This window comes from Nicotiana tomentosiformis, chromosome 10 (assembly GCF_000390325.3).
Source record: "Nicotiana tomentosiformis chromosome 10, ASM39032v3, whole genome shotgun sequence".
In the NCBI taxonomy this organism is placed as follows: Eukaryota; Viridiplantae; Streptophyta; class Magnoliopsida; order Solanales; family Solanaceae; genus Nicotiana; species Nicotiana tomentosiformis.
This window is the reverse complement of record NC_090821.1, coordinates 61105975-61117902: the sequence shown is the minus strand read 5'-3', so window position 1 is coordinate 61117902 and position 11928 is coordinate 61105975. Positions and strand designations below refer to the sequence as shown.

The following is an 11928-nucleotide window of genomic DNA, read 5'->3' as shown; positions in this document are numbered from 1 at the left end:
CTCCTCGCTGGTTGATCTGGTCCAAACCTACACCACAATTGAGTAGCGAGGCGGTCGATGCAATAATATACCCAACAAAGGTCGGGATCGAATCCACAGGGAGTTAGAATATGGGATTAGGTATATATCTAAATTAATTGCAAGTTTTGGCTTTAATTGCACTTTTACAAACTTGATTGGTATTTCTATTTCTAACTTTACTCTAAAGATTTAAATAATTGAAACTAAGGACAATATTTTTGTTGTTGTTTTTCAAATGTTTAAAGAGACTAGGGTAGTGACTTCTACCTATGTGGATATCTAACGGGTAGCAAAATTTAGGGCAAGCTTGATTAGTTGGGATTGTAATATAGCTATTACACCCGGGTACTCACTCTATACTTCTCGGTTGTTTGAGTGATTTTTTCCAATTTGGCTTTCTCAAGTCTAAATGGGTATTCATGCAAATCAAGTGATATTAGTTCAAGTTTGGGTATTACTATCTCTAGGTTTAACCCTTTAGTTGGGGCTATCAATTTCTTGAGTTCACCCCAATTCCTTGTTAGCCTAGTTTTCCTAGACTTAGTCCCTCTTTCTCAAGTAGAGACTAAGTCATAAAGACATGAATCAATATTTGCAACCATCAATTCTTAAGTTATAGCAAGAACTAGGCTAAATATAACTAACCATTAACATTCAAGCTTTAAAATCAAATACCCATTAAATACCCACACTAGGGTTGGGTCACAACCCTAGCTATGGGTTTAGTTACTCATGAAAATAACAGAAATTAAAGATGAAATGAAGATATAATCCATAATATTAATTTATGGAATGAAAATCTAATGTTAAAAAGTGAATCTAGTACAAAAACTCCGAAAACAAAAAATTCAACCGTATACAAAATATAACAAAACCTGACATTTCCTAAAAATGATAAAAACTCCTATTTATACTGAGCTGAAAATATCGGACACAAATGCCCCTACGGAGGTTGTGCGGCCACGTAATTCTGAGTGCAGCTGCACTCTTGCTTTCGCGGCCGTATAATTCTGATGCGGTTCGCGTTCTTCTTTTTTGGATCTGTCTCTGGTTCTTCATTTCGCGGACCGCATAATTTTGATCGCGGCCGCACAATGAATTCTGCGGCCACACAATTCTGGTGCGGTCCGCACTTCTCTCTTTTGCTCAAGTTGTCAGCTCTCTGAATCTCAGTCATCGCGGTCCGCGTAATTTTAATCGCGGCCGCACAGGGACTTTCACTGCTGCACATTTTTGGTGCAGTCCGCGCTCATCATTTAGCCCAAAAATCACTCTCTGGATCTCCCTCTCGCGGACCGCATAATTTTGATCGCGGCCGCATCATGGCCTCTCGGCCACACAATATTTGTGCGATCCGCGCTTCAGACCTCTTTTCCCAGCCTTGATTTTTATTCAACTTTTGACTCCTTTGTGAGTTGATTTTGATTCCTTTGGCTCATTTTGAACAATTCCTGCAAGCAAGCACATTTTATTAGTTTCCGGGAATACCTTCAAGCATTTTGCCTAAAACAAAAGTAAAAGAGAGCAAATAATAGGTTAAAATCCTCACTTATCAACTCCCCCAAACTTAAGTTTTTGCTTGTCCTCAAGCAAATAAGGTAATTCCCACCTCCACTAAAAAAAGGATATTTCAGCTGGCCTAAGGTGAATCAATCATGCATCAAATGGGACTAACAATTACCCTCAACACAAATGAATTGTCAACAACACCATGTTTTAGACCTTTTGAGTACTATAGTTCTACTGTTACACTAGAGCATCAAGCGTTGACTTAATTCACCAAGGAAACTCGCTCTATTACGTAGGTCATTGTGGAACCTAATGACCTCCTCCTCCTCTAATCTCCATGAGCAAATCTCACTTTAGAATGTAATACTCAAAACAAGGATTGTGAAGAAGTGCGCTCATCTCTCTCAAAAGAATGTCACAAGTCCTGCTCTAAGTACCATAAGCTTTCCCCTTATGTAAATCACCACTAATGTAAGCTCACTCAATTTGAAATCATATAAGGATTTTGAGGGAACGTAATGAAGGTTTTTGGATCAAGGTAGGACTTATCGGCATATGATGGTTTCATATTTCCTTAAGTATTCCATTTCCTCTTTTTGGCTCATACTTTCTTGACTCTTGGAGTCATTTTCTTCTTCCTTATGGAAACTAGAGAGACGTAATCTCACTCTTTCTTGCTCATGACAATCATTTTTCTCCTTTTCTAAGCACTCCATGCTTTCATCCTTGCTTTCTTTGAATCTCTTCAACTTTCTACTTTATTCACTTTCTTTTTGGCATATTTCTTTTTGGCTTTTCTTCCTTTTCCATGTCACTCTTTTTTGTTCTTTGTACCTTTTATCACTTTCACATTCCTCGTCTCTCCCCCAAACTTATTCTTTTGCCAATTGTATCAAAAATGCTAAGGAAAGATCGGGTGCCAAGAGAGGTCATTATAAAATGGATAAAGGCTTGTAACATGGCTATTGAATGAAAAAGGGCTTCGACTCAAAGGGGTTGACTAGGGATATCACATTGGTAGGCCAAAAATTGAGCGCGGCCGCATAATCGATTTGTTAGGTCTCTGAAGTTTAATTGTGCGGACCGCACAAAATTGAGTGCGGCCGCGAAAATCATACGCGAACCGCACAAAATTGAGTGTTGCCGCACAAATTTAGCAATGACAAGTTCCTTCAACCTATGATATCGTGGACCGCACAATTTTGTATGCGGTCGCATATCCTAGCGCGGACCGCACAAAAATGTGTGCGCTCGCGAAATTCAAATCAGAGCGGCACTGAGGTAGGATTAATACTAGGGTTTTCACTAATTAGGCATGATTTGTGGAAATTGAACAATAAAGGCTACTAACCCCAGACCTCATTATGCATTCAAACACTACCCACATGCTTCTAAATAAGAATTAAACATCAATTTGACATTTTTAGCATGAATTTAACCCTAGATAAAAAAGAAAACTACAACAAGGAGGACAGAAAAGAAAAAGATGAAATTAATTCATTGAAATTAACATACCAGTAATGAAATGTAGTCGGAAATCAACAATTGATAAGTATGGGATGAGATTGAAAACAAGAAAGAGTGCACTGTTCTTGAGAGGCCAGAGAGTGTAAAGTCTGAATAGTCTCAAAAAGTCTTATTTATACTTTGGCCCACCGACTTACCTGAGTGCGGCCGCACAATTTTGGCGCGGTCCGCATTCTTTGCCTTTTCTAACTCAGTAGCTGATTTAGTGGCGCGGTCCGCATAAAAATGGTTGCGGCTGCACAATCTGTGCGATCCGCAAAATTTTGATTGCGGCTGCGAATCCATAAGGGATTTTGTCAGGCCAAACTTCAGAGAGTTGGCATTTTCCATCTTTCAGTTGTGCAACCGCACACAGAATTGTGCGGCCGCGAAGGGCTTGTGCGGCCATATAATTCTGGCCCGGTCCGCACAGTTCAACTACTTGGCCAATTTTTATCTTGTCCATTTTCTGCACTGCACACCCAATTCCTGCATACACTTCGCAACCAGTTAGTCCAAAACAATGCCTAATCTAACAAGAAAATCAAAAGAAAGAAAAAAACACATGGGTTTCCTCCCAAGAAGCGCCCGATTTAACGTCGCAGCACGACGTATGTTACCATCATTCATTTGAAATGGAGCAATGCCACAACGTGGCCATCATCAAAGTTACCAAGGTAGTGCTTCACCCGGTGCCCATTGACTCTAAAGATCTCACCATTATTATTTTTCAAATCAAGAGCACCAAAAGGAGTCACATGTACCACTTCAAAAGGACCACTCCACTTTGATTTAAGCTTTCCCGGAAACATCCGTAACCGAGAGTTGAATAAAATAACAAGGTCACCTTCTTTGAATTCTTTGTTCCGGATATACTTATCATGTAGGTACTTCATCTTGTCCTTATACAAGGACGAACTGGAGTAAGCATGCAACCGGAACTCATCAATTTTATTCAATTGCTCCACCGGAAGATTGCCAGTTACATCCCATTCAAGGTTCAATTTCTTCAATGCCCACATAGCCTTATGCTCTAATTCCACCGGAAGGTGACATGCTTTCCCAAACACCAACTGATACGGAGACATACCAATTGGAGTTTTGTAAGCTGTTTTATAGGCCCAAAGAGCATCGTCAAGTTTCCCTGACCAATCAGTCTGATTTGCATTGATAGACTTAGATTTAGAATACTCTTGATCTCCTTGTTGGAGACTTCAACCTGTCCATTTGCCTGGGGTGATAGGGGGTTGACACCTTGTGAGTGACACCATACTTGGAGAGTAAAGTGTCAAAGGCTTTGTTGCAAAAATGTGAACCCCCATCACTAATGATGGCCCTTGGAGTACCAAACCTTGTGAATATGTTCTTCTTCAAGAAAGCTAACACACTCCGAGCGTCATTGTTGGGAAAAGCCACAGCTTAAACCCATTTGGAAACGTAATCCACAACTACCAATATATAGGTGTTCCCACATGAGCTCATAAACGGACCCATAAAATCAATGCCCCAAACATCAAAAATATCAATCTACGGGATGGTGGTGAGAGGCATCTCATTTTTATTGGAGATCCCACCGGCCTTTGACATTCATCACAATGCTTAACTAGCTCGCTGGTGTCTTTGTACAAGGTAGGCCAATAGAATCCACAACTTAGGACCTTTGTAGCAGTTCTCGCTCCACCATGGTGACCATCATAGGGTGAAGAATGGCAAGCTTCAAGAATACCCAATTGATCTTCTTCTGGAACACATCTCCGGATAACACCATCAGTGCAAATTTTTAAAAGATATGGCTCATCCCAATAGTAGTCCAGGCAGTCCCGTTTGAGCTTCTTCCTTTGGTTTGAGGAGAACACATTCGGAACAATGCCGCTCACAAGATAGTTGGCCACATCGGCAAACCATGGCATCCCAGTCATAGAAATGGAAAGGAGTTGTTCGTCAGGAAATGAATCATTGATCTCAAGGCCATCATGTGGCCTCCCCTCCTCCTCCAATCGGGACAAGTGGTCCGCCACTTGATTTACACTACCCTTTCGGTCTTGAATCTCTAGATCGAACTATTGCAATAGAAGCACCCACCGCATCAACCTTGCCTTAGAGTCTTTCTTTCTCATCAAATAATGAAGTGCCGCATGGTCGGTGTGAACAATCACCTTTGTACCCATTAGGTACGGGCGAAACTTCTCCATAGCGAAGACAATGGCTAGGAGTTCTTTCTCGGTCACCGTATAGTTGACTTGGGCCTCGTTCATGGTCTTGCTAGCATAGTATACCGGATGAAAGATCTTATGCACCAACCACCACATCGCTTGCATCACCCATGAGCTCAAATGGTAAGCTTCAATTTGGCGCGGTGATAATAGGAGTGGTAGTCAACTTATACTTGAGTAGTTCAAATGCCTTCATACAATCTTCATTGAAAAGTAACTTGGCATCTTTCTCCAAGAGTTTGAACAAGTGGTTTACCACCTTAGAAAAGTCCTCGATGAATCGGCGATAAAATCCCGCATGACCTAGAAAGCTTCTCGCTCACTTTACGGAAGTAAGGGGAGGGAGTTTGGATATCACTTCAATTTTTGCTTTATCAACCTCGATACCATTCTTGAAAATTATGTTACCGAGGACAATGCCCTCGTTAACCATAAAGTGACACTTCTCCCAATTCAACACCAAGTTAGTTTCTTCATAACATACCAATACCTTATCCAGGTTATCCAAGAACTCTTCAAAAGAATCCCCCATGACAGATAAATCATCCATGAAAACCTCAAGAAAGCCCTCCCCCATATCGGTGAAGATGGACATCATACACCGCTGAAAAGTTGTCAGTGCATTGCATAACCCGAATGGCATCCGCGAGAATGCGAAAGTACCATACGGATAAGTGAAGGTGGTCTTCTCTTGGTCTTCAGGTGCAATAAGAATATGGTTATATCCGGAATATCCATCCAAGAAGCAATAATAAGCACGTCTGACTAACCTATCCAATATTTGATCAAGAAATGGAAGTGGAAAATGGTCTTTCCGCGTAACTTTGTTGAGCTTTCTATAATCCATGCACACTCTCCACCCGATGTGAGTTCTTGTGGGGATCAATTCATTTTTGTCTTTTGTGGTCACATTCATGCCCCCTTTCTTTGGGACACATTACACTTGTGAGGTCGACGAACTATCGGAAATGGGGTAAATCACCTCGGCATCCAACCACTTGATGATCTCTTTCTTTACTATCTCTTGCATGGCCTCATTCAGTCGACTTTGATTTTCCACGGAGGGTTTGGCATCCTCCTCCAAAATGATTTTGTGCATACAAAAGGAGGGGCTTATACCCCGAATATCCGCCAATGTCTAACCTATTGCTTTCTTCCTCCTTTGAAGCACTGCAAGGGTGGAATCTACCTGCACATTAGTTAAGAATGAGGAAAGAATAATAGATAAAGTGGAACAAGGGCCTAGAAACTCATACCTGAGGTATGAAGTCAAAGGCTTTAACTCCAGGGTGGGAGGTTCCTCGATTGAGGGCTTTGTTGATAGAGTCTTCCGGTTTTTGAGATCCAAGGAAAGTTTTCTGGGCTTATGAGTATATGATCACATTCCTTGAAAAGCATTGACACATTTTATAAAGCCTTCCTTCTCATCCTCATCATGATTCAACAACACAATTTCCAAGGTATCTTCCACATTTATCACAATACTTGTGTCATCAACAATTACTTCGGTCACAAGATCCACGAACAAACACACTCCGTTGCTATTTGGTTGCCTCATTGATTTACAAACATGGAACACCACTTTTTCATCTCCTACCCGAAAGGTGAGCTCTCCAGCTTCCACATCAACTAAGGCCTTCCCTGTAGCAAGGAAAGGTCTCCCCATAATGATTGACACCTCGTAGTCAACCTCTGTAACGACCCGGCTGGTCGTTTCGAGAGTTATAACCCCGCTTTCCTCATTTCTAATTCTTTTTGTGTTATTCAGCTATATTATGTTATATCAGGTTAGTTGGTTCGGGTCCGGAAGGTACTCGGAGTGAAATGAGACACTTAGTCTCATAATTGAAAAATAATAAGTTAGAAAAGTGGACCAGATATGGACCTATATGTAAACAACCTCGGATTCGAATTCTGATAATTCCAATAGCTCAGTATGGTGATTTTGGGCTTAGGAGCGTGTCCAGAATATTATTTAGAGGTCCGTGGTAGAATTAGGCTTGAATTGGCGAAATTGGAAATTTGGCGATTTCGGTCGGCAATGGAAAATTTGATATCGGGGTCAGAATGGAATTCCGGAAGTTGAAGTAGGTTTGTAGTGTCATTTGTGACGTGTGTGCAAAATTTGAAGTCATTCGGACGTGGTTTGGTTAGTTTCGGCATCGGTTGTCGAATTTGGAAATTTAAAAGTTCTTAGGCTTGAATCCGAGGGTAACTTGGTGTTTGGATGTTGTTTTAAGTGATTCAAAGGTTCGACAAAGTTTGTATGTTGGTATATGACTTGTTGATATTTTTGGTTGAGACCCCGAGGGCTTCAGGGTGATTCTGGGTGGTTAACGGATTGGTCGAAGTTGGACTTTGCAGCTAGAGCTACTGTTTCTGCTATTTCTGCACCTGCGGAAGAAAGGGTTGCAGGTGCGAGGCCGCTGGTGCACGTGGGGAAGTTGGAAGCTTCTGGTGCGTGGAGCCAATTTTGGAAGCTTATATCTCGCAATATATAAGAAATCTGAAAATGTTTAAAACATCAAAGTTGTAGCCCTTTGATTCTAGTTTCTAGTAAGTTAAACCATTCATTATTTGGATATTTGTACAGAAAGTTATGATGGATTAAATGAAGGCTAGCAGAAATTTCTGATGCGTGGAGCCGACTTTGGAAGCTTATATCTCGCAATTCATAAGGAATCGAAAAATTATCAAAACATGAAAGTTGTAGTCTTTTGATTCTAGTTTCCATAAAGTTAAGTTATTCATCATTTGGATATTTGTACATAAAGTTATAATCGATTGAATGAAGACTGGTGCAAGCAAGTTCTGGTGTGGACTTTTAGTGACGGAAAATGGACTTTTAGTGACGGATAGGCAGAAACTTAAGGACCAAAAATGGTCATTTCTTTTATTTCGTTTTGGATTTTTGGAGCACGATTCTTGGGCGATTTTTGGAGGATTTTCATAGGAAAATATTGGGGTAAGTGTTCCTTATCCTATATTGATTATATTTCATGATTCCATACTCATTTACATCATGAATTCGTGAATTTATGGAATAAAAATCAAGATTTTTGCAAAATCTTCCAAAAACGAAAATTTAAGATTTGGAGGTCGAGTTGTTATCAGAATTTGATAAAATCGGTATGGTTGAACTCATATCGGAATGGGTGTTCGGATTTCATGAAAATTATGTCGGGTTCCGAGAGGCGAGCCCTGCATTGACTTTTGTTGACTTTTTAGAATAAAATTTTAATTCGATGTTTTATTATCCGAAATTATTTCCGATGAATTTTAATGAAGTTATAAAATTAATTTGGATAGATTTGAGCTGTCCGGAGGTCAATTCAAGCAAGAAAGCTATTTTGAAATATCGGCCTAACTTCAAAAAGGTAAGTGTCTTGCCTAACCTCGAGTGAGGGAATTACCCCTTAGGCATCGAGTCTTATGTACCATTTATGAAATGTGAAAAGCCGTATACGCGAGGTGACGAGTACATACTTGGGCTTATATGTGCAAATTTTATTGGGTTAAAGTCTTAAGGTATTATTGTGTAGTAAATTAGATAATTGTTGGTATGTATTTAATCATCTAATTGCCATGCCTCGAATCACATTTATTGAACTTGTTTTTATACGACAATTCAATGTAATTATTTTTTGTATATTTATATGAATTCTGTGAGTTCGATGGTTTGATATTTCTTGAAATTTAATTTCATTATGAATTTTTCCTATGCAAATAATTAATTAAGCAAGCTTAAGAAGATGGGTTAATATAATTATCTAAATTTAGATTAATGAAGGCTTTGTTTTATGCTGAATAATTTCTATCTCTGTTGATTGTTTTTGTGGTATTATACACATTGTGTGGAGCCTTTGGCTATTTGTTGTGAAATTAATTGATTTGGTTGTATCTTTGTAATTTGGTTGTGGCCATTGGGTAAATTGTGATATGAATTGATTTTGTTATATTGCCGTGATAATTTTTCGTATAAATTGTTGTGTTGTGTGAGTTGTTATTTGAGGATATATGGATGTTATTCCACTGTTGATATTATGTGGGTATAAGGGTGGTATTTCACTGTTGTGTTTGTTGGAATATTATCTGGGCGGAGAGATAAGGGTGACTATAGGAGAGATAAGGGTGGCAATACGAGCGATAAGGGTGGATATTGATATTGTGAGGGCGGAGGGATAAGGGAGGCTATTATAGGAGTGATAAGGGTGGCTATAGGAGAGATAAGGGTGGCTATTGTCAGGTATGATATGTGATGATGTGGAGTGGTTGCATTGGTGATTTTATGTGATGTTGTGACATTCCTTGTGTTTATTTTTATTCCTTGTGCAATTTGTCTTGTTGTTGGTAAATTGATAACAATCTGATTTATGTTGTAATTGGGAGCCTGTGGCTATTGCCAGGTGGATTATGAAATTAAATGTGGGTATGAGGTGCCGGGAATAAAATAAAATGATGATATTGGCACGTGAATTGTCCGTGCAGTTGTGATATGAAATGTGGGCAAGAGGTGCCATGGATAAATGATGATGATATTGGCACGTGAGTTGTCCGTGCGGTTTTGATAAAGAAATTAGCACGAGGTGCCGTGGAAATGTGAAATTGGGCTGAGTCCCGTACTTTATGAATTTGAAATAAGCAGTCACATGGTGACTTTTATTCGAAAGATACTTATTTGAAGGAATTATATTCGAAAAAGATTTATTTGAAAGAATTATAATTGAAAGATATTTATTAAAGGAATTATATTCGAAAAAGATTTATTTGAAAGATATATATTTGAAGGGAGTATATTCAAAATATATTTATTGAAAAGTATTATATCCTGAAGAGTATTATTTGAGAAGCATATAGGCGAAAGATTTATATTTGAAGGACTTGATTTAATTGGGTGTACTTGTATTTATCATTTGTTGAGTAATATTAATGGTTGATTTGGGTTGCCCTTATTGTTATTTGTTTCCTATTATTTTTATATATCTTATTGCACAGGTTATTAGACTAGTGAGTGTCTTGACTGTATCTCGTCTCTACTCCACTAAGGTTAGTCTTGATACTTACTAGGTACCGACCGTGGTGTACTCATACTACACTTCTGCATATTTTTGTGCAGAGCCAGGTATTGGAGATATCGGACTCGGACAGAGTTAGAGTGGGATCTCAAGGATTCAAGGTAGAGTTGCTTGGTCGTCATAGTTCCTTGGAGTCTTTCCATTTTATTGTATTGTTGTTTATTATTCAAACAGTATTGAGTATTCGATCCTTGAGATCATTTCATGTATTCCGTTAGAGTTCGTGACTTAGTACTACTAGTCTTGGGAGGTTGTTATATTCATATTTGTTCCGCTGTTGGTTTTGATTACCTATTAAATTTATATGCAAAAACAAAAATGGCTTCGAAATGTAATGGAAATTGGCTTACCTAGTCTTAGAGACTAGGTGTCATCACGACGCATGTGGTGGGATTTTGGGTCGTGACAAGTTGATATCAGAGCTCTAGGTTCATAGGTTCTACGAGTCACGAATGAGTCTAGTAGAGTCTTGCGGATCAGTTTGGAGACGTCTGTACTTATCTTTGAGAGGCTGCAAAACTGTTAGGAAATTTCCACTTCTTTCACTCCTGTCGTGCGGAATTTGTTGAATTTGGAATTTGAGCCTTTGTATCTCTATTCTCTCACAGATGGTGAGGACATGTGCTACCGGGTTAGCTGAGCAGGCATCCACACATACTGCTAGGGCTGCAAGAGGCCGGGGCCGAGGTAGAGGCCAAGGTAGAGGTCGAGGAAGGGCACGTGCTGTGACTAGAGCACCTGTCAGAACAACAGTTGAGGAGCCACCAGTAGCTCCAGTCGGGGGACAGGTATCAGAAGCACATGTTGTTACCCCCGTACTTCAGGAGACTTTAACATAATTCCTGAGTATGTTTGGTACATTAACTCAGGCGGGATTGATCTCTGTTGCACCAAATATTTCGCAGATTGGGGGAGTAGCTCAGACTCATACCACGACTCTAGAGGAGCAGGTTCACATTGGTCAGGTTGCGGGTGTAATACCGGTACAACCTATTATTCCGGTTCGGCATGAGGTCAGGCCAGAGGCATCAGAAGAAGAACAAAAGTGACTTGAGAGGTTTAAGAGGTGCAGTCCACCTACTTTCAGTGGCACAGCTACAGAGGATGCCCAAGGATTTCTAGAAAATTGTCATTGTATTCTCTGCATGATGGGTATTGTGGAAGTGAGCGGAGTTGCCTTTACTACATTTCAACTTTCAGGCGCAGCGTATCAGTGGTGGCAAATTTATGAAGAAGGTAAACCAGCCGATGCAATACCACCTACTTGGGCTCAGTTTTCAGAGATGTTTTTGAAGGAATTTGTTCCCTAGACCCTCCGAGATGCGTGGCATACAGAGTTTGAATGGTTGCGTCAGGGCACCACGACAGTGTCAGAATATGCCATCAGGTTCAGTGAGTTAGCTCGTCGTGCACCTACTTTGGTTCCTACCGCCAGAGAGCGGGTCCACAGATTCATTGAGGGGATCGATTATGATCTTAAAATATGCATGGCTCGGGAGTTGCAAACTGATACTCCATTTCAGCAAGTAGTGGAGATTGCGAAGAGGATTGAGGATGTTTTAGGTGAGGAAAGGGAGTCTAAGGAGGCCAAAAGGTCTTGAAGC

At 40.0% G+C, this 11928-nt stretch overlaps 1 protein-coding gene across 1 annotated transcript; it reads right to left on the bottom strand.

Annotated features, from left to right (window-relative positions):
- Positions 1-2964: 2964 nt before the first annotated feature.
- On the bottom strand, positions 2965-4955 carry LOC138900277 (uncharacterized). Its single transcript, XM_070186998.1, has 4 exons — positions 4695-4955; positions 3801-4193; positions 3479-3568; positions 2965-2970 (listed from the first exon to the last, which is right to left on the bottom strand). Exons 1-4 carry the CDS (start codon positions 4953-4955, stop codon positions 2965-2967), a joined length of 750 nt encoding a protein of 249 aa, XP_070043099.1.
- Between the last annotated feature and the right edge of the window lie 6973 nt (positions 4956-11928).